The following is a 27,646-nucleotide window of genomic DNA, read 5'->3' as shown; positions in this document are numbered from 1 at the left end:
TAGGGCTGTGCCTGGGGCCACTTAACGAGAGGTTTGGGGCACGCTGAGCCCAAATGCTGCTTGTTTGCAATTTGTGAACCTTTGAGAAATTTCAATAAAGTCTGCAGCAGGAGCCAATACTGACAGGCAGTACAGAAAAGCCACTGATTGTTTGGCTCAATGGATAGAGTGTCGGCCTTTGGACTGAAGGGTCCCAAGTTCGATTTAGGTTAAGGGCACATACCTCAATTGCAGGCTCAATCCCTGGCCCTGGTCGGGGCACATGCAGGAGGCAACCAACAGATGTGTCTTTAACATCAATGTTTCTCTCTGTCTCTCCTTCCTTCTACGACCTCTAAAAATCAATGGAAAAGTATCCTTGGGTGAGGATTAACAACAAAAAAGAAAAGCCACTGGAAACAGCTTGGATGGGCCCAGAAATTGGGTGGGGTCTCTGTCTCACACAGCCACACTCCCTGCTGGTTTTCACAACCAGAAGTTATGGAGACTCTTCTTCCCTGGGCTGTGGGGCCTAGTGTGGGGCTGTGAATTCTGGCTCTTCAGGGGAGGATAGGGTGGGGTGGGGGGGTGTCAGCAGCCGAGGAACCCTCGGTTTTTATCTGCCACCATGTGTGTGGGACCAGTCTGTTCTTTGTCTCTTCCCCTCCTACCAGCCTCAGTGTGGCTTCTTCTTTAAGTCCTGAGTTGCAGGGCTTCCATTCAGCTATATTTTGAGCAGTTTTGAATGATGGCTCTTCCGTAGTTGAGTTGTAATTTTGATGTGGTTGTGGGAGGGTTCGAATAATGCATTTACCTATGCTGCCATCTTGACAGGAAGTCCTCCTGCCCTTCTCTAAAATAAAATTTCCAAACAGTCTGAAGGTATCATTTCTACATAAATCTTGTTGCTGTTGTTTTTAAAAAATATATTTTATTGATTTTACAGAGAGGAAGGGAGAGGGATAGAGTGTTAGAAACATCGATGAGAGAGAAACATCAATCAGCTGCCTCCTGCATGGACCCTACTGGGGATTGAGCCTGCAACCAAGGTCCATGTCCTTGATCAGAATTGAACCCTGGGCTGATGCTCTATCCACTGAGCCAAACCAGTTAGGGCACGTTGTTGATTTTTAAATATATTTTTATTGATTTCAGAGAGGAAGGGAGAGGGGAAAAGATTTAGAAACATCAATGGTGAGAGAGAACCATTGATTAACTGCCTCCTGCACGCTCCCTACTAGGGATGGAGCCTGCAACCCGTACTCTGACTGGGAATTGAACTCGTGACCTCTGGTTCATGGGTCAATGTTCAATCACTGAGCCACTCCTGCCGGGCTTCACATAAATCGTGTTTCAGGATGGTACTACCAAGTTCTAGATCTGAGGGCACAGGAAATTCCTTTTCCTATTATTCACTTCTCTATTTTGACTTTTCACAAGCATAGCTTCCTTTTGAAATAACACATTAAAGATATAAAATCCTAAATTTAAAAATGATTTAACAACTTAAGAGCAGAAACCACCTAGAGACTGGAAGGGCGGGGTCAAGAGAGGGGCTGGCCCAGCTCCCAGAAGAGGCAGGCCAAAAGTAAGGAGGGTTATCTTGGCTGCCAAGGGCTCCCCTGAGAGGAGAGAGGCCTAGACTCTAGGCAGGGCTCCCCAGCATGGACAGCCAAAGCGGGGAACAGCCATCCATGCTGCATCCCACAGCAGGGCTTCTATCTGCCTGGGGGAGCTGAGCCTCCTGGAGACAATGCAATTTCTTTCTTTCTTTCTTTTCTTTTTTTTTTTAATATATATTTTTATTGATTTCAGAGAGGAAGGGAGAGAGATAGAAACATCAATGATAAGAGAGAATCACTGATTGGCTGCCTCCTGCTTGTCCCCTACTGGGGGGGAATAGAGCCCGCAACCCGGGTATGTGCCCTTGGCCGGAATCTAACCTGGGACCCTTTAGTCTGCAGGCTGATGCTCTATCCACTGAACCAAACCGGCTAGGGCGCAATTTCTTTTTTTTAAAAAAAAAGTATTTTATTGATTTTTTACAGAGAGGAAGGGAGAGGGATTGAGTTAGAAACATCGATCAGCTGCTTCCTGCACACCCCTACTGGGGATGTGCCCACAACCAATGTACATGCTCTTGGCCGGAATTGAACCTGGGACCCTTCAGTCCATAGGCTGACGCTCTAGCCACTGAGCCAAACTGGTTAGGGCAGTGGTCGGCAAACTCATTAGTTAACAGAGCCAAATATCAACAGTACAATGATTGAAATTTCTTTTGAGAGCTAAATTTTTTAAACTTACACTTCTTCTAAAGCCACTTCTTCAAAATAGACTCACCCAGGCCGTGGTATTTTGTGGAAGAGCCACACTCAAGAGGTCAAAGAGCTGCATGTGGCTCGCGAGCCGCAGTTTGCCGACCACTGGGTTAGGGCAATGCAATTTCTTTAAAGGGCTGGCACACAGGATTTTTCGTTCCCAGCCACTCACCCCAGGTTTTGGTGTAGGGAGGGCAATGTGGACTGGAGATGCCTGAGGAGGGCCTGGGGTGGAAGGAATTGGGGAGAGTCACGGGGGATCAGGATACCTGTGCTGGGTCACAGCAATCATTTTTCCTGAGAGGTGCAAGCCCCCTCACCCTCCCAGCAGCAGAAGTCTAGGGAAAGGCAAATGTCCCACCCTAAGAAACCCAGCTCCTCCCACTTTCTCAAGTCCAGCTTGTCCCACCCTGCATCTCAACCCCTGCTGAGGAGGCACCAGGCTCAGGGAGGAACAGTGACTGGCTTTGGGGTGGGGCCATTGCCCCCACATTTCTGGGAACCTGGCTGATGCTTCCCTCTCACAGGAGAGCTGAAACTCCTGGCTTCTGGCAGATCCCCCAGCCTGGCTAAGAGGCTCCACCCTGCTGAAGTAGGGAAATATTCCAGGACAGACTCAGATGGCGGGAACACACCCACCATCTTCTCTGAAGTCTGAACGTGTGCTGACCCACCACTGGCTTTGTGCTGCTACAATGCTGGCCTAGAAGCTCAGCTTGGCCCTTCCTGAGGGCAGACAAGCCCAGTGGAGGCAGCAACATGCTGTGGATTGCATCAAACTTTGAATCGGATGCTGAGACCCAAATGTTGACAGCTTCTGTCATTGGCTAGCACAAAAGTACCGCTCAGGAGGCCTGAAATTGGCATACAAAACAGCCTTACCCAACATAAGGGGAGGATCCAAAGGGAAATCCTAGCAGGCACTAAAGTCTACTGAGATGAATTCCAACTATTTTATTTTTATTTTCCATTATTTTCTCTTTTTTAATGCTTTTTAATTATTTTACCAGAGGCCCGGTGCATGAAATTTGTGCACTCAGGAAAGGGGACCCTCAGCCAGGTCTGCATCCTCTCACAGTCTGGGAGCCCTCGGAGGATATCTGACTGATGGCTTAGGCCTGCTCCCCGCCTCAGCTGTCAGTCGGACATCCTTAGCGCTTTCGTGGAGGCGGGAGAGGCTCCTGTCACTGCCACTGTGCTCACCAGCCTGTGAGCCCAGCTTCTGGCTGAGAGGCGCTCCGCCTGTGGGAATAAACTGACCACCAGGGGGCAGCTTCTGTGTTGAGTGTCTTACCCCTGGTGGTTAGTGTGTGTCATAGCGACCGGCCATTCTGCTGTTTGGTCAATTTGCATTATAGGGTTTTATTATATAGGATTTTCTCTCTTGTTTCTTTCACATTTCTTATTTTTCTCTTCCCTTTCTTAACTCTATCAATGATTAGAGAGAATCATTGACAGGTTATCTCCTGCATGCCCCCTACTGAGGGGTGACCCTGCACTCCGGACATGTGCCCTTGACTGAGAATTGAACCGTGACCTCCTGGTTCATAGTTTGATGCTTAACCACTGAGCAACACCAGCCAGGCTCCTTTTTTACTTTCATAATTTTTCTCTTCCCCTATTGTCTTCTAGTATTCTTTTTATTTTACTATTATATATATATATTTTCTTTTATTATTATTGTTCCTTTTTCTCTTTCCTAATTCCCCTTCTTTTGTGGTTAATTTTGCTGTTATTGTTGGGTACTTTTGTGTGTTTTAGTTTTGCATATATTTTAAGTATATTTTTATTGATTTCAGAGAGGAAAGGAGAGGGAGAGAGAGATAGAAACATCAATGATGAGAGAGAATCATTGATTGACTGCCTCTTGCACATCCTCTCCTGGGGATCGAGCCTGCAACCTGGGCATGTGCTCTTGACTGGAATCAAACCTGGGACCTTTAAGTCCGCAGGCTGACACTCTATCCACTGGGCCAAACCAGATAGGGCTTTTCTTTTTTAATGTTTTTATTTATTTTATTTTATTTTAATTTTTATTTTTTAAACATTTTTATTGATTTCAGAGAGGAAGGGAGAAAGAGAGACATGGAAACATCAATGATGAGAGGGAATCATTGATTGGCTGCCTCCTGCATGCCTCCTATTGGAAATCGAGCCCACAACACAGGCATTTACCCCTGATCGGAATCGAACCTGGGACCCTCAGTCCACAAGCCGACGCTCTATCCATTGAGCCAAACTAGTTAGAGCAAACTTATGTTTTCTTTTGTGTTGAGAGCACTGTACAACAGCTCACACAACATGGTCAGGGGTGAGCCTTGTAGTCAGCCAGCCTGAAAGGAGATCTGACCCATGAATGAGACATCAAGACCCAATTACAATACGAGAGCCCAAATAGCACACAAAAGGGCACCCCAGCATCCAGTTCAGGAGTCAAGGAGACCACATCACCGGGTCCTGCAGGACATTTACTGCACAAGGCCACATCATAAAGACGGAATCAGAGGAGTTCTATTTAATAAACAGAAATACACACAAAAGGTAACTAACATGGTGAGACACAGAAACAATGCCCAGCCTGGTCAATGTGGCTCAGTGGTTGTGTGTGGACCCAGGAACCAGGAGGTCACAGCTCCATTCCCGGTCAGGGCACATGCCTGGGTTGTGGGCTCGATCCCCAGTGTGGGGCTTGCAGGAGGAGGCCAATCAATGAGTCTCTCTCATCATTGATGTTTCTGTCTCTTTCTCCCTCTCCTTTTCTGTCTCTGAAATCAATAAAAACATATTAAAGAAAAAAAGACAAAGAGAATCTTAAGGTCAGGAAGAGAGACAGTTACTTATAAGGGGGATCTCAACAGAAACACTATAGGCCTGCACTCCGGACATGTGCCCTTGCTGATTTCTCAACAGAAACACTACAGGCCAGAAGGGAACAACATAAAGTATTCAAAGTAATGAAAAGCTGGGATCTGAAACTAATACTACTCTTTTTAAAAAAATTGATTTCAGAAAGGAAGAGAGAGGGAGAAAGAGTTAGAAACATAAACGAGAGAGAATCATTGATTGGCTGCCTCCTGATGTCCCCTACTGGGGATCGAGCCCACAACCAGGACATGTGCCCTGACCAGGGATTGAACTGTGACCTAGTGGTTCATAGGTTGGTGCTCAACCACTGAGTCACACCAGCCAGGCCCAAGAGAAAGGGGGAGAGAGAGGGAAAGAGAGAGAGGTGAGGGGGAGGGAGGGAGGGAGGGGAGGAGAGAGAGAGAGAAAGAGAGAGAGAGAGAGAGCGCACGCAAATGAGTGAACATCGATAAGGTCCCTCTTGTATGGTGTCCCAACTGAGCCACCCGGCCAGGGCACCTCTGTTTTTTTCTTATAATCGGCTGGTTGAAGAAATGGAAACTGTTCAATTTTAAGTAAAGCATATGCAGCAGTGTTATTTTTTCTCCACCCCAGTTACATAGAAAGAGAAATATGCTTTACATACTCTGAGATGGCAATAATGAAGCCAGTAAGACTTCCATTTCCATTCCTGCAATCATGGATTTTACTTGCTATCTTAGTTTGTATAGCCAAAGTATTCTGATATAGCCACAGGCCAAGATTTAAAATGGATGAGCACTACAACAACCTCTCATCTCACAAGTTAAGGACAAGCTGTTATCACAACAACCAGGCAATGGGACTTGCACTTTTCATTGAGGGAAGTAACGGCGGCAGCATTACATTGGGGGTGGTCAATTTATAAGGTATACAAATGTCTAACCATTATGCTGTACACCTGAAACTAATATAATGTTGAAGGCCAACTGTAATTGAAAAATAAGAAATTGCAGCATTACACTGATTTTATGAGTAAGGCAGAGAAAAACTCACTGCTCAGCTGTACATGTGAGCTCACAGTGAGGACGTGGCAGGGTGCTCAGGCAGGCGACTCCTGGTCCTCACGCCCTTTGCCGGCAGGGCGCTTACCCTCCCTGTGCTGCCGTGAGTCATGAGCACCCCACACATCGAATACAGAATCCTTCTTCTAGGGCTCATCTCAAATACAACTTGGGACTACAGTGTAGCATGGCTTCTAGAATTTGCTTTAAGATCCATTCAGAGAGTGGTGAGTAAGCAGAACTAGTTAAAGCTGGCGCCTGCTGAGGCGGAGTGAGGGTGCCTTGGGTCCGTTCTGTCCTTTTTTCTCTACTTCTATGTATGCTTTATGCATCGAAAATAAACATTTAACAAACCTACACAACAAAACATGAATGTAATATAAGGATATTTGTCCTCATTAAAAGACGTCAAGTTTTTATTATTTTACTGCTCACAAAAGAATCGCACAGTCCTGATGTTGTCTAGATTAGGTGAGCAGATTCTTCAATTTTTTCCTTAAATATGTGGTATGTGATGTGTTGCCAAGATGAAAACAAACTCTCAGGATGGAGCCAATGAAAACACTTGCAGCACAGAGGCTCCATAAGCCACATACTTACTGCCACGCCCCAAGGCCGGCCTGCCAGCCATCTGCAAACATGAGCGCCAAGTTCAACACCTTCATGATGGCTTCCTTCACAAAGCTGACCTGCAGATCAAAGACGGACAGATCACCGTCTTGGTACCTACGTTTGGACACGGACACCAAAGCTTTTACCTCACTCAGTCACCAAGCAAGTCCCTCAGCACGACGGCTGCGTGCTGCGCAGAAGGGCGCCTGGCTCGGACTGCGCACGGGGCCCGGCCACACACACACACACACACACACACACACACACACACACACACACACACACACACGGCGCCCGTAGCACAGGCGGCGGCAGCACAATCCGACCCCTCTCCAGGGACAGTCACTGAAATTCACCATCGAAACGAGGCAAGCATTTCCAATGGCTGTAAGAGGACTTCACCCCCAGTCACACTAAGGTGGGCGCACTTCCCAAACAGCACTCTTATGTCACAGGTGCAGACCAACATTCCCAACTGACTACGCGCAGAGCAGGTGAGGCCGGGCTGGCAACAGAATTCTCACGGTTTCTCTAAATTTGTAACCTCATGTGGTCTGGTCTTTCCTTAAAGAATATTCTACAGAACAGAAACCTAATAACTAGAACATTCCAAAGCCCAGAGGCAACCTCCCTTCCCAGCTTCGTTCCCGCCTAGGGGACAATATTACTGGTGATGTCCCGTCTCACGTACCTTTTCTCTCAGCAGACATCGATCATGGATGGTTGACAAATATCTATAGTGAATTTTAATCAATTGATCTAAATCCTTGGCTTCCTCGATTTGATGTTGAAATTCCAACCCTGTACTGTGAAGAATCTTGGAAGAGAAAAATGAAAGTATAATCAGATTTCTTGTTGGAGAACTTGTGTAACCCCACACAAAACTTTCTTTTATTTTATTTAAAAAATATTATTATTGATTTCAGAGAAGAAGGGAAAGGGAGAGAAACATCAGTGATGAGATTCCTAGATCGGCTACCTCCTACACGCCCCACATTGGGGATCAAGCCTGCAACCTGGACACATGCCCTTAACTGAAATTGAACCTGGGACCCTTCAGTGCGATACTCTATCCACCGTCAAAGTTGGCTAGGGATGCACTAATTTTTTTGAAATATAAAAATTAAAAAATTTATCGGTAAATTGAACAAGTTTTTCTAAGTTCCATTGTCTATATAGAGGTGGGCAAAGTAAGTTTACAGTTGTAATACAAAGAAATGCTATAATAATTAATCAATAATACAGAAATAAACTGCTTCCTGTACTCAAACTGCACACCTGATCCTCCGGCCGCTTCCTCCGCACGGAGGCTGAGGCCAGCGCTCGGAAGGCCGCGCTGCAGGCCAGGAGGCAGAGCGCAGCAGGTCTGACACGGAGGCGGGAGGACTCACTTCCCCAGAGTGGGTTCAGAACTAGAGAGAGTGTGACTAGAAGTGTTTTTGGCAACCACCTGAAACTCCCAGCGAGTCCTGCCCTCCAGTAACACAGCCATCATTCACACAGCTGAGCGCCTCGCTCAGCACTTTCCCTTGAGCTGGCTCTAAGATGTGTAAGAAACACTTGCACTGTAACTAAGTTTCTTGTTCTGAAGAAAAGAAAAGAGGATGTGATCTGGTGGTTTCTTCCCCCTGACACTCCACACTGGCCTGACAGCTTCTGGCTGCTATCCAAAGGTGAAGCGGTTTCCAGGGGCCACTGTCAACACTGTCAAGTTCAGAGGCTTCCACAGCAGGTAGGAGGCAACTCCCAAAGAGGGCGCTGGCTGTGCCCGTCCTGGGGGACAGGAGGGCTGACGGGACACACGTCTCAAAAACAGCCCCTCCCTACCCCACTGCCACAGTTTCATGACCAAAGTTTTTCTAGGGGCTATTTTCACATTTACAGTCTAGGAGTACGTGGGGGGCTCCTCTGGGTGTATGACTGTTGGAAGGAATCTTACCTAATAATAGACAAACATGTAAATTGACCGTATCTCGGTTATGCCCACAGCCAATCAGAATGAGTATGCAAATTAGAAGACCAAAGATGGCGTCTGCCCAGCTGCTCCAGGCACGGAGTGTCCAGGCCGGGCAGGACACCTGCTATGAGAGGGAGGGTGGGGGGCGGAGGGATCTACAGGAGCGGAGTGCCGCAGCAAACACAAGACTGCAGACTCCAGCTGGAGTCTGCAGCGAAGAAGGCAGACTCCAGCTGGAATGAAGGCCTGGGTCCCGGGTGCCGGAGGAAAACCGGTGCTGGAAGCCAAGGGAAGGAAGGCCTATTGCAAAAATCTCTTCGTGCAATGGGCCTCTAGTCCTATGTGATAAAAGGGTAATATGCAAATTGACTGAACGGCGGAAAGACTGGTTGCTATTGACACACACTGACCACCAGAGGGCAGATGCTCAACGCAGGAGTTACCCCCTGGTGGTCAGTGCACTCCTCAGCCACAAGCTGGGCTGATGACTGAAGAGTGCAGCAGCCTGCCTCCATGGCAGTGCTAAGGATGTTCAACTGTGTGGAGCGGGCCTAAGCCATCAGTCGGACATCCCCTGAGGGTTCCCAGACTGTGAAAGAGTGCAGACCGGGCTGAGAGACCCCCTCCCCCTCTGTGCACAAATGTCGTGCAGCAGGCCTGTAGTTCTCTATAAACAGATACGAACCCTGGTCATGATGTAGTTGTGTAAGCTGTTTACAAAGTGCATAAGCTTCACGCGCAAGAGGAACATGCGATGAATCTGCTGCCTCACTGGTTTCTTCTGTGGTCCAAACTGGGCAGCCATTTCCTGTCCACACAAAAGCCCGTCCTGCAGTGGTGGCTGTCCAGCTAGTTCTGTAAAGGATTCAGAGAGCAGTGGGGGACGGCTCCACTCTGAGCTGACCCTCCTGCTCAGGGCAGGGCCTTGGCCCGTGGTTATCATGTGCACGGCAGGGACCCCCCTCAGAGTCTCTGGAAGTTAAGCTCTGAGAAGTTTCCCTATCATCTGAATGATTGCTGTTATCAAAAATGCACATGCAAAGTCCCATGAACTTGTCATTAGAATTTTCACATTACCTAAGATGAGCTATTATTCTGGTTAAATTCCAAATCAAATTGTTGTATTTCAGGTTAACTGTATATATGTCTGGTATTTCATTCAGGGACATTAATTCTGACATCTGTAAAAATGCTGCTATGAATACATATCATTTTGGTACTTGTATATACCAACCTCTTTTCAGGGCTAAAATTAAATGATAATTTATCTGCTGAAAACAAATCTTACCACCAAATAGTAAAACATCCAGACTGTATTTTGCCCATTTTATTTGCAGTAAGAGAAGGAACACCTGATTATAAATTTTTTGACATTCTGAACTTATAACAATGTCCACAGGCCATGGGACCTGTGAAAACAAGAACAGGAAATCAGGACAGAAAGTGTTCTGATGAGGCGCATTCTCATTAACAGACAGCAATGTTCTCACAAGGAGGGCCAGCACTACCTTATAGCTCAGAGTCAGGCCGTCTAAAATGTTAACGGGGAGTTTCTTCTTAGTTGTGTCCACATTTTCAAAAGATATAGACAGACTAGATAAAAGAAATTTAGTTTTAGTTTGTGAGAATATTATGCTCATATAAAAATGCTCTTTAAGAAAACCCTTATCACTTTAACACTTATTTTATTTACATTGTATTCCAAAAAAAGACACAGTATTTCATAAAAGGAGTGCAAATATTCCAAGAAAGGGATATTTTCTGACATATATTCCAGAATAGGAATTTGGCTTTGGAAATAAGAGGGAAAAGTTTTCAAATACGGGGTTTAGCTATAAAAGAGAAGAGACACTTCACAGTGGCAGTAGGTTAGTTAGGAAGAGACGAAGGCAGGGTGCTTAATTCTGAAAAAATGCAGGCAACGGGCTCAGAAGCAAACCTCTGCTCACCCTGAGTGTGTATGTGTGTGTGTGTGAAGTGGGGTCTGATCCTAAAGCTCATTTTATCCACTCGTCCCTAACACTGGTTCGAATGTGGCTTTCGAGTTGCAGCAAGAACCGCTCCTTCCCCAGAGAAGCCCCACACATCTGTCCCGAGGACACAGGGAGGGGCCTGCGTGTGAGGGTGCAGGTGCTGCTGGCTTACGCAGTAACTGGTGGCTTGTGGGGTCAAGAAAGGGGAGAAGCTAAGAGCTGTCAGGAGGCATCAGAGAGGAGCTTTCAGATGAGCAGCACTGAAGACACAGGGATATGTGACATTCGAGCAGTCAAAGGTGTTGGCTGTGCAGGCTCTTGGGCCAAACCACTGATTTCCAGGTCATCAGGGGTCGAAGAAGCCATCAGTAGGGAAGGGACTTGCCCAGGAACGAGTGCTGAGGGAGGAGGGCAAGGGGTCTCCGGGGGGCTGGGGAGGAGTGCAAGGTCGGGAACCGCCTTGGCCTTGATGCTGAGCCCAGGAGATTCTCCCTGGGACTCCGGAAGCCTGAGGGGCAGACAGATGTGCAGAGCGCATGGAAGCCATGGCAGGAGGGGTGGGCGGCGCCTGGCCCTGAGGTAACCTATGGATGAATGCAATCTCAGAAAAAGAAAAAATGCCCTGGCCGGTGTGGCTCAGTGGATAGAGCATCGGCCTGCACACTGAAGGGTCCCAGGTTTGATTCCGGTCAAGGGCACATGCCCACGTTGCAGGCTCCCCAGTAGGGGGTGTGCAGGAGGCAGCCAATCAATGATTCTATCTCATCATTGATGTTTCTCCCTCTCCCTTCCTCTCTGAAATCAATTAAAAAAAATGGCATCTAGCCCTGACCGGTTTGGCTCAGTGGATAGAGCGTCGGCCTTTGGACTGAAGCGTCCCAGATTTGATTCCAGTCAAGGGCATGTACATTGGTTGCGGGCACATCCCCAGTGGGGGGTGTGCAAGAGGCAGCTGATCGATGTTTCTAACTCTCTATCCCTCTCCCTTCCTCTCTGTAAAAAATCAATAAAATATATTTAAAAAAGAAATGGCATCTAGGTTTATGTTTTTGTAGAGCCGGACACTTGAAGATAAAGTGCATTTAGAAAAATAAATAAGCAAGAATAGCCAGGAAAACCCTATTAAAACAAAATGCAACGGGCACACAAATAAAAAGAACAATGAAATAGAATGAAAAATCTAGAAAGAGGCCCAAATACATATGAAAATTTAAAGATATAGTGGCATCTTACCTAATAATAGACAAAAATGTAAATTGACCGTACCTTGGCTATGCCCACAGCCAATCAGAGTGAGTATGCAAATTAACTCACCAAATATGGCGGTTAATTTGCATATGAAGGCAGAGCGGGCAGCACCATGGCCTGCTTCCGGGGGTATGGGTCCATGGGGCGGAGGAGGCCCTGCGGGCAGCGCCAGACACCGACCACAAGATACCGATCCATGGCCTGGGAGGCGGTGGGGTGGGCAGCGCCAGATGGCACAGGAGGGGTCCGGGTCCATTACAGGCCCCTGGAGGGGCAGCGCCTGCCTAGCCACTCCCTGGGGGTCCCTGGGAAGATCGCCGCCCAGGGGAGGTGAAGCCGGACCCACCTAGCCACTCCCATGGGTCCTTGGGAAGATCGCCGCCCAGGGGAGGTGAAGCCGGACCCGCCTAGCCACTCCCATGGGTCCCTGGGAAGATCGCTGCCCAGGGGAGGCAAGGCCGGACCCTAGCCGCTCCAGGGGTCCCTGGGCACATTGCAGGCATGGGGTTGCTGAGATTCATAGCTTCATGGAGACCGAGGGCAGGGATCTGCCTCATCTGCAGAGAGACAGAGGTTCTGCAGTGCCCCCAAGACGTGGGTGGGCCCAGCCAGGGATCAAGGGGCATGGAAGGACTCCCGAGCAGAGGGGCAAGGACCCTCACCCCTGAGACGGGGGTTGAGGGGTGGTGCCACCTCAGTGGAGGGGTGCCACACTGCAGGGTACTGGACTGACTGATGTGATTCAGAGAAGCTCCCAGTGCTAATGGGCCTCGCTCAGGCGGCCTTCACACTTCAGAGGCAGTGACTCCTGCTCCTGCCTTGACCCAAAAGCAAGCCTGCGGTGCCCTGCCCCATGGCAGAGCATGCCTAGGCAGTGAGTGCGAAGCCTTCCACCTGCTTCGGAGAAGTGGGGGCAGTAAAGAATGGGGGGCAGGGGACGGGGAGAGGAAAGAATGTGGAGCATCCGCAATGAAGAGGTGCTCGAGAAAGAGGCTCAGAAGCCTAATGGGAAGGTTTGTTCTGTTTGCTGGGCGGCTGCCCCTTAGGAAGCGCAGAGAGCATGGCTCTGAGGGCTTCCTGTGTGCTGAGTCAAGTTCCACAGCCAACTGGAATTGGCCTCAGTTTCCTGGTCTGTAAAATGGATGAATCGTGTCCCAGTGCCTTCACTGAGCTTTGATGGCCAATTGAGATACTATATGAAGAAAATGAGGGAAGAAGTGAGAAAGAAAAGGACGAGCAACACAAAAGAAAGACTGAAAGGAACCTGTAAACCCATTGTCACTTAAATAGGGAATATAGTCAATAGTGTTGTAATGATGGTATGATGCCAGGTGGGTACTAGAAATATCGGGGAACACTTTGTAAAGTGTATGATTGTCTAACCACTATTCTGTAACTAATGTAAAACCTGAAACCAATACAAAATAATATTGAATGTAAAGAAATGAAAATTGGAGTGAAATTTTTATAAATTTCAAAGTTTAAATAAAAGCTGTAAAGGAAGGAAGGGGAGAATAAAAATAGTGTTTTTCATTTTACCACTTCATTAAAAAGATAGTTGTCTTTATATGGTGCTTTTATACTTTTATACTTTTCTAAGTCATTATCTCATTTTAATTTCCGGGCAACTTAAAGACAAGATAAGTATCCCCTCCACTATTCAAAGAAAGGAAATCTTGGTGTCTGGTCCTAATGATTCAATCGTCAAGCCCTTATTGTAAAGCAGGGTTAGTAAAATTTTCTGTGCAGGGTCATATCTATACTAATAAAAGCCTTGGGGGTGATCAGGCCAGCAGGGGAGGGTATTTGGGGACAATCCGGCCAGCAAGGGAGCAGTTAGGGGACAATCAGGCAGGTAGGTGAGCGGTTAGGAGCCAGGGGTCCCAGATTGTGAGAGGGATGTCCAACTGCAGGTTTAGGCTTGATTTCGGGCCTAAACGGGCAGTCGGACATCTCTTTAGGGGTCCCATATTGGAGAGGGTGCAGGCTAGGCTGAGGGACACCCTCCCCAGTGCACGAATTTCGTGCACCGGGCATCTAGTCTTAAATAAATGAGGGAAAGATATATTTTGTTTTTTTTTGTTTTTTTAAAGTGATGAGAACCAACCAGTCATTTGGAAAAAGATTAAGCTGGATCTATTTCTCCTATTTAGCTGGATAAATTCCAAACGAATCAATATATAAATGTAAAACATCAATTCAAACATTGGAACAGGGTGAATTTAAATATAACTGGAAGGGAGTAAAACCTTCTTAACTATGACTCAAAATCCAGGGGTAATAAGAGAAAGACTGTTACATTATAAAACTAAAAAAAAATCTGCATGACTATACGCAACAAAAATGATTATATGACAAGCAGAACAAAAAGACCAATGTCAAAGTGGGAGACCAAACTCAAGAGCTCCGAAACATAGAAAAAGATGATAAAGACCGACAACCTGATGCTGATAGAAATCGTGTCCAAGACATGAACAGCTGTTCTAAGAGAAACGCAAAAACAAACATTTGGAAAGATGACAAAGCTCACTCATATTTTAAAAATGGGAATTAAAATTACACTGAGATACCATTTCTCACAGTCAGATGGCAAAAATCCAAGTTTGACAACACATTGTGGGGGCGAAGCTGTGGGCAAAGCCACTCTGCGCACGGCTGGGAACAGAGGGGACCCAGCCTGTGGGAGGAGGGTCTGGTGGGACCCAGCACTGCTGGCAACAGAGGGGATACAGCCTGTGGGAGGAGGGTCTGGTGGGACCCAGCACTGCTGGGAACAGAGGGGATACAGCCTGTGGGAGGAGGGTCCCGGGAACAGAGGGGATACAGCCTGTGGGAGGAGGGTCCCGGGAACAGAGGGGATACAGCCTGTGGGAGGAGGGTCCCGGGATTCAGAGGGGATACAGCCTGTGGGAGGAGGGTCCCGGGAACAGAGGGGACACAGCCTGTGGGAGGAGGGTCCCGGGAATCAGAGGGGATACAGCCTGTGGGAGGAGGGTCCCGGGATTCAGAGGGGATACAGCCTGTGGGAGGAGGGTCTGGTGGGACCCAGCAGAATCACACACATGTTTACTCTTCGCTGCAATCCCATTCTAGAAATCTACTTCGAGTCACAGTGAGGTGAACTGTGCAAGGCCAGCCCCGCACACGCACAGCGAGAATCAGAACCGGTGGCCCCTATGGCGCAGGAGCTGATGGATACGAGAAACCAGAAATCAGTCGCTGGGAAAGGACGCCCTGCTAAGCAGGTGTGGAGGGTGTGGACTGTGCTGCCTTTCATGTAACATGCAAAGAGGAAAAGGAACACATACACACGTTTTTGGTCCAAAAAGTAAACATAACAAGGATAAAACAAAATCTAATAAACATGATTACCTACAGGGAAGGTAAAACAGAAGCCAGGTGTCCCTAAAAGTACCTTTGTACCAGTGATTTCAATTTAAGAACGCACAGCTGTTTTACCTAATTCAAAAACAAAATGGAACTGCCCTGGCTGGTGCTGCTCAATGGTTAGAGTGCCGGCATACACACCGAAGGGTCACCGGTTTGATTCCCAGCGATGGGCACATACCTGTGTTGCAGGTTTGATTCCCGGCCCTGGTCGGGGAGCATGTGGGAGGCAACCAATTGATGTATCTCTACATGAATGTTTCTTTCTCTCTCTCCCCGCCTACCCTTCTCCCTCCTTTCCACTCGCTCTAAATATCAATGAAAAAAATATCCTTAGCCGAAACCAGTTTGGCTCAATGGATAGAGCGTCGGTCTGCGGACTGAAAGGTCCCAGGTTCGATTCTGGTCAAGGGCATGTACATTGGCTGCGGGCACATCCCCGGTAGGGGGTGTGCAGGAGGCAGCTGGTCGATGATTCTCTCTCATCGATGTTTCTAGCTCTCTATCCCTCTCCCTTCCTCTCTGTGAAAAAATCAATAAAATATATTAAAAAAAAAATATCCTCGGGTGAGAATTAACAAAAACAAAAAAAGGAACTAAGGTGGGAGGAAGCAATTCCTGGAAGTAGAAATAAACTGTAACCCTTTGTCAATGCTGGTCTAATCACAGGAAGAGCTATTCCAATTGACCTTGGAATGCAGATGACCAGAAGTACAAGAAAACAATCCCAAGCATGTTTTGGGGGGCTTGTTGGTACTTTGGAACTATTACTATTTATTACAGAACAAAACCAAGGCCTGTGACCGTAATGTGTTACTGACATTCAAAGGAAGATAGAAATGAAACCTGTCATCGTTAACATCCACTGGAAATACCGGTAAGAGCTTCTCTCTCTCCACGTCTCCTAGCTCTGTCCACACCGAGCCCCGAAGTGGTGACCACCCAGGCCGGCGGGTGTGCTCCAGCCCAGCTGAGACTTCGGAGCCTCCCAACAGCCGAGCGCTGAGAGGCACTGGGTCTGGGCAGGGCGAGCGCAGGACGAGCTCAGGGCGAGCCTGGACAGGCAGCAGCAAGCAGAGACGGACTGCGGCCTGGCCGGTGGGGCTCAGCTGGCCGGGCGGCTCCCCATACCAGGGCACAGGCCCGGTGTGGAGCTCGATCCCCGCAGGGGGTGTGCAGGGTCAATGTTTCGCTCTAACATGGATGTTTCTCTCTTCTTCTTCCTTCCTGTCTAAAAATATTAAAAAAAATGAATGTCATAGATGAAAACTTATAAAAAATAGCAAAATTCATGGGTTTCTACTGATATTGAAAAACATAAACTTCTCTGGCCCCTCTGGGATGCTGGGCACTAATTTCTCATCTGGAAAAGAACGGAGCGGTTACCCTGCTTTTACTAACTACATTACTGATGAAATTCTGTTTTTTATGGAAGAATCAAAGGTAATAAGAGAATGAAATAAAAACAAAAGGAATTATTCCATCTACTACCAGCAATAGATGGTCAGTAACCAGCATGGCTGTGAAAAAAATAATGCCTTAAAACCATTAGCGTTATTTATTTCAAAGGAGAGTGAGGAAGGGACTGAGCACGATGGGGTGGGTGGGATCCCTGTGCTACGAAGACTTGGCGGCACCGACCCCCAGACCTGGCCCAGCTGCTCCGCAGGAAGGAAGAGCTGAAACATACAACTCTGCATCTCCTTCTCACTCCTGAGCCGGGCTGCCTGTGACTGGGTCTGAGCAGCATGTGGCAGGAGTGAGGGCCCACGAGGCCGGAGCTCCCACAGACCCCGACTGTCACGGAGGAGGCCAGGGCAGCTGCTGGAGGGACAGCCACTCGGCACAGCCTGACAGCCGAACAGCCCATCTTGTCATCCCCGTTTGTTTAGTGGGCAAGTCACTTAGCTTCCTGCTGCCTTGCTTTTCCAATATGTAAAATAACAGCAGCAAAATCCACAGGCTTCGTGTGAGGATTAAGTAACACACAAAAATTCACAGAAGGGTGCACGGCACGTGGTTTACTTGGTCACACTGAAAATGAAAGTGCCGCCCATACTTTACCGTGAGCTGTCTTCAGGATAACGCTGTCCTACTGCTTCTTGGAGCTGGACGTTAAGAAAAGACACATTTTGCCAGGTTTCCTTTTCTCTTATTTTGTCAAAAATTGATGTGTAGAAGTCATACATGGTATCTCCACCCTCCATTAAAAAAAAATTCCTCATGGCCTGCAAGTACTCCACCAACCTGAATGGAGAGAAAATAAGCAACTTGAGCCAGGATTCTCCATCAGAAACAGGTTTGTACGCTACCATTTCCAGTGAAACAGGCTTACATCCCACAATGACTAAAATGAGAAACACTAACACTTCTTAAGTACATTGTTAATACTAAAAATAGCATGTGCTTTATTTTAATGATCAGAAAGTTATTTTTCCATCACGTAGAACACTCGGCAGTCACAAAAGTGTAATAAGAAATAGTGAGTCCAGCCCTGGCTGGTGTGGCATCATCCCATACACTGAAAGAATGCAGGTTTGATCGCCAGTTGGGGCACATACAGGAGGCAACCAATCAATGTTTCTCTCTCTTTCTGTCTTTCTCTCTCCCTCCCTCATCTTCTAAAAAATCAATGAAAACATATTCTTGGGTGAGGATTAAAAAAAAAAAAAAAAAAAAAAGGGAATCCAAATCCTACTATTGATAGTGAATTCCCACTGTTAATATTTGGGGTGTTTCTTCCCAGTCTTTTTTCTGTGCATTAAAAAAATATAGCCCTTATTCTATAACTCCAGAGGCCCGATGCACGAAATTCGTGCAAGAGGAGGCGCTCGCAGCCCCGGTTTCGTCCAGAAGGTGGTCCAGACATTTTGCTGTTTGGCCATTTGGTTGATTTGCATATTACACTTTTATTATTATAGATATCCTGCTTTTTAAGTTTTAAGAACAAAATATGTTATTTAATACTCTTTATAAACATTATTTGTATGAACTTTACAAAATTCACACATGATATGAATATGGCATATTTATAGATATGCCATAATTTAAAGAACTGGTAATTTCATGTTTTTCACTCTGATAGCAAATTTTGTGATGGGCATTTTGTGCAACAAACTTTATCTGTCTTTCTTTTGGGATAGCATCTCAGAAACAAAAAATTAAGTTTCACAACATGGTTAAGAAAACATTAATGGTTAATTGATTCTTTCAAAAGAAAATTGTTTACTGCATAATTATTTCCAACTCTAATAGAACTTAACTTGAAATACAGGTTTTAAAATAGTCTCAACTGTTCTTAAGTACAATAAACTACAGACTACTTCCGAACTGAACTCCTTCATACCTGTAATCTGTTTTCAGTGTTTGCATGAGGTCTCCACAGCAATCTAGATACTGCTTGTCAATATGGGGGTAGAGGCAAGATCTCAGCGTTAACTCAAACGTCTGGCACGTCACAGATTCCGATGATCTAGCCATACACACCTCTCCACCAGCAAACTTCTCGTGAAAGTCACTCTGTTCCAAATACAACCTTTACACACACACAAAAATGAGCCTTCTTTTTAAGAGCTGCTGTCAACAGAATTCTCTTAAATTCCAGAGTACCATTTTAACTGTTAAGTCTTTAAATCACCAACTATTACAGAAAGAGAAAATCTTTTTCCTCAAAATATACTTTGAGTGGCCCTAGCTGGTAGCTCAATGGTTAGAGCGTGGGCCCATGGACTGAAGAGTTGCAGGTTCGATTCCAGTCAAAGGCACGTGCCTCAGTTGTGGGCTCGATCCCCGGCCCTGATCCAGACTTGTACGGGAGGCAACCAATGTGTCTTTCTCACATCCATGTTTTTCTCTCTCTCCCCGTCCCTTCCACTCTCTCTCTAAAAGAAAAGAAAAAATCAACGGGAAAAATGTCCTCGGGTGAGGATAAACAAAACAAAGTGAAATGCTTTGGGTGGATCAGTTCTCACAGTCACTTTTGTCGTTAGGATCAAGTACATGCAGCCATTTGGCAGCTGGTAGTGAGTGACGGCCATCAGATGGTGAGGGGCACTGTGATGGTTTAGTACCTAAATGCTTCAAAGGGTCAGGGTGCATTCTGCACATAAGGAAGGCCTGACTCAATAGGTCTGATGTCCGTCCATAACCCATATTAAAAAAAATTAATTTAATCCTTACCCGAGGACATGCATAGTGGAAGGGAGTGGGAGGGAAACATTGATGTGAGAGAAACATCAATGGGTTGCCTTCCAAACATGCCCTGACTGGGAATCGAACCAGCAGCCTCTCTGTGCACAGTACGATGCTCAATCAACTGAGCCACCCGCCAGGCAGAGCCCCGACGTTTTAGAGCTTCTCCGGTTCCAGTGGCAGCACTCCCTTCGGCCCAGGGCACGTGAGAATCTGTGGACTTGCACCAACATGGAGGCCAAATAAGACACCTGAAATAAGTGAACACAGTATCCTGCATTCCATTCATGAGGTAGGAGAGGCTACAAAGTTTTTATTTTTAAGGCGGGAAAGCCCCACCTGGCAGAAATAAACATTACTGAATACTGCATCGATTCTGCTGCTTCTACCATCGAAGATACTGCAGTGGATTTCACCTGGCAAAGTTGACTGCCAGCAGGGGGTCGTGAGCATCGTCCAGCTCCAGGTGTCTCTCCGCAATGGACTGCATCCTAATGAGGGTCCCTCGGGCTGCCTGCTGCTTGGTGAGGGGCTGTGTACGCGCTTCTTCTCCATGTCGAAGGCGTGACTGCACAGATTCCAGAAAGAGGCTATACAAGCCTTTTCTTCCTGCATCTAAAACAACGAAATATGTCAAGTTACTTAATGTTATTAGCCATGTTCTAGTAAATAATATTGAGTAGCATTCAGAATTATTATGTAATTTTATCTAAATATAGCCTGGTATTTTTCCTTTGGATTATGAGGGTCTATTCCTGTTTCGTTACCTTTCAAATACAGTGCCACTAAACATTTTTACATCCTGTCAGACAACTGCAAAATTCATGGTGAAACATTAAAGTGTAACCTAACTTTTTTCTGAACAAGGTAATAACCCTAAGCAGGATGCCTGATAGTTAAGTTACCATAATACCATACAGCACTTTGATAATAACACTAAGGGAAGTCTTTTTTTAAAATATATTTTATTGATTTTTACAGGGAGGAAGGGAGAGGGAGAGAGAGTTAGAAACGTCGATGGGAGAGAAACATCAACCAGCTGCCTCCCGCACACCCCCTACTGGGGATGTGCCCGCAACCAAGGTATATGCCCTTGACCGGAATCGAACCTGGGACCTTCCAGTCCGCAGGCCGACGCTCTATCCACTGAGCCAAACCGGTTTCGGCAGGGAAGTCTTAATTTCACTGGAAAAAACACTTCTAACAGTGACCCTGAAAAGCTCCAGACATTTTACTATTCATTCAAAAGAGAAATATTATAAAGTGAAAATATTATTAAAGCACATAAAAGATATGAGATTTCTGGTCAAGGTGCTGGTAAATGCAGTACTTGCTGCCTCCCACAACACATAAAAATTACAACTAAATACAGAACCACCATCATTCAGAACCACCTGAAATCTGGCTGAATGGAAGTCCTACAACTAGAGGACTAAAGAAGAAAGCACACTGAGGCTGGTAGGAGGGGCAGAGCCACAGAACAGAGTGGTCTGATACCCATGTGTGGTATTCTTTTAATCAGGAGGGATAGCTTGGTTGTGGAGGTCTATGTGAGAAGCAAGGTGTCCCAGCCCCACACCAGGGCCCTCAGCCAAGGGTTCCAGAGCTGGGAAGAGCATCCCTGTAACTTCAGGCTGTAAAATAAAAACCAATGGGGATTGTGGCTGAGTGACACAGAGGTTGCTGGTATCACAGGTGTTCCTCTTAAAGGTTCAGCACATGAACTTATACCGACTTGCTGCCTCTGAGCTCCAGTGCTGGGGCAGTAGCTTGAAAGGTACAGGGTATGTGGGGAGAAACTGAATTGTTTGGCATCAGGGTGAGAACTGGGGGGCAGCATTCTCCTAGACAGGGGTACTGTCATTGTTCCTTTGCTGAGACCTTCCCGCACAGAGCCCGCAGACAGGTGCCATATCTGAGTCTCCATCAATCTGGCTCACACTCTTTGTCCCACTCTGGTGACTCCTTGAGATCTGACCCCACACAATTTGCAGTCTGAATCCAAGCTTTTGCAGTGGTCTTACCATATGAATAGGCTCTCTTGGCTCAGACTTTGCTAAAATCTCTCAAACAAGCAGCAGCTGGCCTCAGCATGTCCCATACCTCTCAATAAGAGGGCCCAGGCCTGGCACTAGCAGCCATCTGCAGATCACTCCATAGCTCATGTCAGGTGGTCCTAGGCAGAGCATAGGCAGTAGCTGACTTTGCACCTCCCTGGAGGCCCAGAGCCAGTGCACCCTACAGTGGACAGCTTCAGACCATAGCAGATTACAATTCTACACATCTACGAGTGATACACTCAAGGGGCAGACTCAGTGAGCAGCAAAGCCCCACTGAAGCAAGTCCTGCTCCATAGGGTGCCTCCTACACAGCAGCTCTCCCACTGTAGTTGCAGCTGGTCCTCAGAGCCTATAGGCCTGGATGGAGGTCAACTCCTTCCAGTGATGCCAACAACAATCAAGGCTCAACTACAGGGAGTGCCCAGCTCAGGTGATGGGGGAGGCTGAGCCACTGGGCCCTACAGGACATCTACTACACACGACCACTCCACCAGTTCCAGGAGACATAGCAGCTCTACCCAATACATAAAAACAAACACAGGGAAGCAGCCAAAATGTGGAGACAAAGAAACATGTAACAAAAGCAAGCAACTTACTGAATACAGAGTTCAAAACCACGGTTATAAGGTTAGTCAAGGATTTTTATGAGACTTTCAAGGATCTTAGTGAGAATGTCAAAGACATGAAAAAGGACCAATCAGAAATGAAGCATACACTCACTGAAATAAAGAATAATTTACATGGATTCAACAGTAGAGAAGAAGATTCCAAGAATCAAATAAACGATTTGGAATATGAGGAAGCAAAAACTCCCAATCAAAAGAGAGAGAAAAAAAAAAAAGAATCCAAAAATATGAAGATAGTGTTAAAGAGCCCGTGGGACAACTTCAAGCCTACCAACATTCACACAAGGGGGTGCGAGAAGATGAGAGAGAGCAAGATATTGAAAACCTATTTGAAGAAATGACAGAAAACTTCCCCCACCTGGTAAAAAAAAAAAAATACAAGTCTAGGAAGCAGAGTCCCAAACAAGAGGAACCCAAAGAGGACCACACCAAGAAACATCATAATTATAATGCCAAGGGTTAAAGACAGAGAAAACCTTAAAAGCAGGAAGAGAAAATCAGTTAGTTTCCTACAAGGGAGCTCCCATAACACTCTCTGCTGATTTCTCAACAGAAACTTTGCAGGCCGAAACTGGTTTGGCTCAGTGGATAGAGCATCGGCCTGCGGACTGAAAGGTCCCAGGTTCGATTCCGGTCAAGGGCATGTACCTTGGTTGCGGGCATATCCCCAGTAGGGGGTGGGCAGGAGGCAGCTGATTGATGTTTCTCTATCATCGATGTTTCTAACTCTCTATCCCTCTCTCTTCCTCTCTGTAAAAAAATCAATAAAATATATTAAAAAAAAGAAAAAAAAGAAACTTTGCAGGCCGGAGAGAGTGGCAAGAGATATTCAAAGTGATGAACAGTAAGGACCAACAACCAAGATTACTCTACCCAGCAAAACTCTCATTTAGAATTGAGGGTCAAAAGAAGAAACCAAGATGGCGGCATAGGTAAACACCCGAACTGCTGCCTTGCACAACAATTTCAAAAATTACAACTAAAAGACAAAACAAACATCATCCAGAACCACAGGAAAGCTGGCTGAGTGGAAATTCTACAACTAGAAGGAAAGAGGAAAGCACACAGAGAATCAGAGGAGCTGCAAAAGGCTGAGGTACGGAGACGCATGCGAACGGCTGAGTGCCTGGCTGGCTTTCTCTAGCGGGAAGGAGACAAAAGCTCCCAACTGCACTGAACCCCAGTTCTGACTGCACTGAACCCCAGTTCCGGGCGAGACACTGGGGACCCAGGCTTATACGGGGGGAATCAGGACTGTCAGGCGGAAACTCAGGAGAGCCGCAAAAGGCAGAGGTCTTGAGGCACGCGTGAGTGCGCGCAGAGAGGACTGACTGCTGAATGCGGCGCTGGCTTTCTATAGTGGGTGGGAAACGGAAGCTCTCCACTACGCTGAACTCCTGTTCCGGGCGAGAATATGGGAATCCAGATTCATTGGGGGAGAAACTGGACTGTCTGGCAGCGGGCGAAACTCGAGGGCGGCTTACTCTTAGAGGTGCTTGCAACAATTACCGAGGGACACTGAGACACAGGGGCCTCATAGGGCAGGGCTGACGGGAAGTCAAGACTGTCTGCTCAGCCCTGAGACTCCGCCCCATCCAAGCTGAGCACAGAGGCTTTTGCAATTGTGCAAGTCTTGTCTCATAAGGCTGTCTCCATCACAGAAGTTCTCCCGGTGTAGACACAGCTGATCCTCACAGCCAATTAGCCTGGTGGTCAATTCCTCCTAGTGATACCAACAACAATCAAGACTTAACTACAACAAGGCTGTGCACACAGCCCACAAAGGGGTGCACCAAGAGTGTCCATCTCAGGTAACTGGGGAGGCTGACCCACTGGGCCATATAGGAAACCTAGCACAAAAAGCTACCCTACCAACTCACGGAAGCAGCAAAAATGTGGAGACAAAGAAACAGATCACAAACGAAAGAAATGGAGGAGAACAAACAACTGGCTATAGAGTTCAAAACCACGGTTATAAGGTTTTTCAAGAATTTCCTAGAAAAGGCCAACAAATTTAGCGAGACCCTCAAGGATATGAAAAAGGACCAACTAGAAATTAAACATACACTGACTGAAGTAAAAAATATTATACAGAGACCCAACAGCAGACTAGAGGAACGCAAGAATCAAGTCAAAGATTTGAAATACAAAGAAGCAAAAAACACTCAACTGGAAAAGCAAAAAAGAAAAAAGAATCCAAAAAGTTGAACATAGTGTAAGAAGCCTCTGGGACAACTTCAAGCGAACCAACATCAGAATTAGGAGGGTGCAGAAGAAGAGAGAGCAAGATACTGAAAACCTATCTGAAGAAATAATGACTGAAAACTTCCCCCACCTGGTGAAAGAAATAGACTTACAAGTCCAGGAAGCGCACAGAACCCCAAACAAAAGGAATCCAAAAAGGACCACACCAAGACACATCATAATTAAAATGCCAAGAGCAAAAGACAAAGAGAGAATCTTAAAAGCAGCAAGAGAAAAACAGTTATTACCTACAAGGGAGCACCCATATGATTGTCAGCTGATTTCTCAAGAGAAACTATGCAGGCTAGATGGGAGTGGCAAGAAATATTCAAAGTGATGAATAGCAAGAACCTACAACCAAGATTACTCTACTCAGCAAAACTATCATTCAGAATTGAAAGGCAGATAAAGAGCTTCCCAGATAAGAAAAAGCTAAAGGAGTTCACCACCACCAAACCTGTATTATATGAAATGCTGAAAGGTATTCTTTAAGAAGAGGAAGAAGATGAAAAAGGTAAAGATAAAAATTATGAACAACAAATACATATCTATTAACAAGTGAACCTAAAAATCAAGTGAATTAAAAATCTGATGTACAAAATAAACTGGTGAATATAATAGAATCAGGGGCATAGAAAGGGAGTGGACTGAAAATTCTCAGGGGAAAAGGGGTCTGGGAGGTACGGGAAGAGACTGCACAAAAATCGTACACCTATGGATGAGGACAGTGGTGGGGGGTAAGGGCAGAGGGTGGGGTGGGAACCGGGTGGAGGGGAGCTATGGGGGGAAAAAGGAACAATTGTATTAATCTGAACAATAAAGATTTATTAAATAAAAAATAATTGAGGGTCAAATAAATTCCTTCACAAACAAGAAAAGACTAAAGGAGTTCACCACCACCAAACCAGTTACATAAAATGTGGAAGCTTATTTAAAAAACAAACTTCTTTTTTTCGCAACAGGTTTGCCGACAGAACACAGGTGTTGTGAAAACCACCATTAACTCAAACCCAAGATGGGAAAGGAAAAGACTCACGTCAACATTGTCGTCACTTGACACGTAGATTCCGGGAAGTCTACCACTACTAGCTATCTGACCTATAAATGTGGTGGGATCGACAAAAGAACCATCGAGAAATTTGAGAAGGAGGCTGCTGAGATGGGGGAAGGGCTTCTTCAAATATGCCTGGGTCTTGGATAAACTGAAAGCTGAACGGGAGCGAGGTATCACCACTGATATCTCCTGTGGAAATTCGAGACCAGCATGTATTATGTGACCATCATTGATGCCCCAGGACACAGAGATTTCATCAAAAACATGATTACAGGCACATCTCCGGCTGACTGCTGTCCTGATTGTGGCTGCTGATGCTGGTGAATTTGAAGCAGGCATCTCCAAGAATGGGCAGACCCGTGAGCATGCCCTCCTGGCCTACACACTGGGTGTGCGACAGCTGATTGTTGGTATTAACAAAATGGATTCCACTGCACCACCCTACAGCCAGAAGATATGAGGAAATTGTTAAAGAAGTCAGCACCTACATTAGGAAATTGGCTACAACCCTGACACAGTAGCATTTGTGCCAATTTCTGGTTGGAATGGTGACAACATGCCGGAGCCATGTGCTAATGGGCCTTGGTTCAAGGGATGGAAGGTCACCCGTAAATATGGCAACGCCAGTGGAATCACGCTGCTTGAAGCTCTGGATTGCATCCTGCCACCAACTCGTCCAACTGACAAGCCCTGCATCTGCCCCTCCAGGATGTCTACAAAACTGGTGGTATTGGAACTGCCCCTGTGGGCAGAGTGGAGACTGGTGTTCTCAAACCCGGCAGGTGGTCACCTTTGCTCCAGTCAATGTTACAACTGAAGTAAAGTCCGTGGAAATGCACCATGAAGCTTTGAGTGAAGCTCTTCCTGGGGACAATGTGGGCTTCAACGTCAAGAACGTGTCTGTCAAAGATGTTCGTGGCAATGTGCCTGGTGACAGCAAAAATGACCCACTAATGGGAGCAGCTGGCTTCATAGCTCAGGTGATTATCCCGAAGCCCCCAGGCCATGTCAGTGCTGGATATGCACCTGTGCTGGTTGTCACTCAGCTCCCATTGCTTGCAAATTTGCTGAGCTATAGGAGATTGATTGTTGTTCTGGGGAAAAGCTGGAAGATGGCCCCAAGTGTTTGAAATCTGGTGATGCCGCCATCATTGATATGATTCCTGGCAAGGCCCTGTGTGTTGAGAGCTTCTCTGACTGCCCTCCTCTGGGCCGTTTCGCTGTTCGTGACACGAAACAGGCAGTTGCTGAGGGTGTTAACAAAGCAGTGGGCAAGAAGGCAGCGGGAGCTGGCCGTCACCAAGCCCGCCCAGAAAGCTCAGGAGCTAAATGAGCATTAACCCCAATACCTGCCGCCACCCAGCCTTACTGAGTGGTGGAAGAACAGTCTCAGAACTGTTTGTCTCAATTGGCCACTTAAGTTTACTAGTAAAAGCCTGGTTAATGGCTACAGTGCATCGTAAAACCTTCAGAAGGAAAGGAGAATGTTTTGTGGACCATTTGGTTCTTTTGTGAGTGGCAGTTTTTAAGTCATTAGTTTTTAAAATCAGTACTTTTCAATGGAAACAACATGACCAAAAATCTGTCACAGAATTTTGAGACCCATTAAAATAACAAAGTTTAATGAGAAAAAAAACACCTTTATTGTTGAGATTATTACAGATGTCCTTCTCCCCCCCCCCCAATAGTTCCCCTCCACCCAGTTCCCACCCACCCCAGGCCCTCGCCACCCTATTGTCTGTATCCATAAATACATATAAGATCTATGTCTAATCTCTCCCCACATCCCGCCCCTCTTCCCTCTGAGAATCATTAGTCTGTTCCATTTCTATGCCCTTGATTCTATTCTATTCACCAGTTTATTCTGTTCATCAAATTTTTTATTTATTTGATTTTTAAACTCACTTGTTATGTATTTGTTGTTATAACTTTTTTTTATCTTTATCTTTTTCTTCCTCTTCTTATAGAATACTCTTCAGCATTTCATATAATACTGGTTTGGTGGTGATGAACTCCTTTAGCTTTTTCTTATCTGGGAAGCTCTTTATTTGACCTTCAACTCTAAATGATAGCTTTTCTGGGTAGAGTAATCTTGGTTGTAGGTTCTTGC

General features: G+C 46.3%; 1 protein-coding gene and 1 pseudogene across 1 annotated transcript in view; one reads left to right on the top strand and one right to left on the bottom strand.

Moving 5' to 3' along the window:
- The window catches only part of TUBGCP5 (tubulin gamma complex associated protein 5), a 109,258-nt gene that overhangs the window by 4,507 nt on the left and 77,105 nt on the right, over positions 1 to 27,646 (bottom strand). Inside the window, exons 14-21 of the mRNA XM_008156876.3 lie at positions 19,969 to 20,167; positions 18,708 to 18,896; positions 17,426 to 17,608; positions 10,262 to 10,346; positions 10,042 to 10,162; positions 9,439 to 9,608; positions 7,488 to 7,613; positions 6,785 to 6,873 (exon numbers count right to left, since the gene is read on the bottom strand). Coding sequence (XP_008155098.2) covers positions 6,785 to 6,873; positions 7,488 to 7,613; positions 9,439 to 9,608; positions 10,042 to 10,162; positions 10,262 to 10,346; positions 17,426 to 17,608; positions 18,708 to 18,896; positions 19,969 to 20,167 — 1,162 coding nt within the window. The remainder of the gene's footprint in view (positions 1 to 6,784; positions 6,874 to 7,487; positions 7,614 to 9,438; positions 9,609 to 10,041; positions 10,163 to 10,261; positions 10,347 to 17,425; positions 17,609 to 18,707; positions 18,897 to 19,968; positions 20,168 to 27,646) is intronic.
- On the top strand, positions 25,450 to 26,876 carry LOC129151620 (elongation factor 1-alpha 1-like; annotated as a pseudogene).

The sequence above is a fragment of the Eptesicus fuscus genome, chromosome 15 (genome assembly GCF_027574615.1).
Source record: "Eptesicus fuscus isolate TK198812 chromosome 15, DD_ASM_mEF_20220401, whole genome shotgun sequence".
In the NCBI taxonomy this organism is placed as follows: Eukaryota; Metazoa; Chordata; class Mammalia; order Chiroptera; family Vespertilionidae; genus Eptesicus; species Eptesicus fuscus.
Note: the sequence above shows the minus strand (reverse complement) of the source record. Positions and strands in the feature narration are given on the sequence as shown.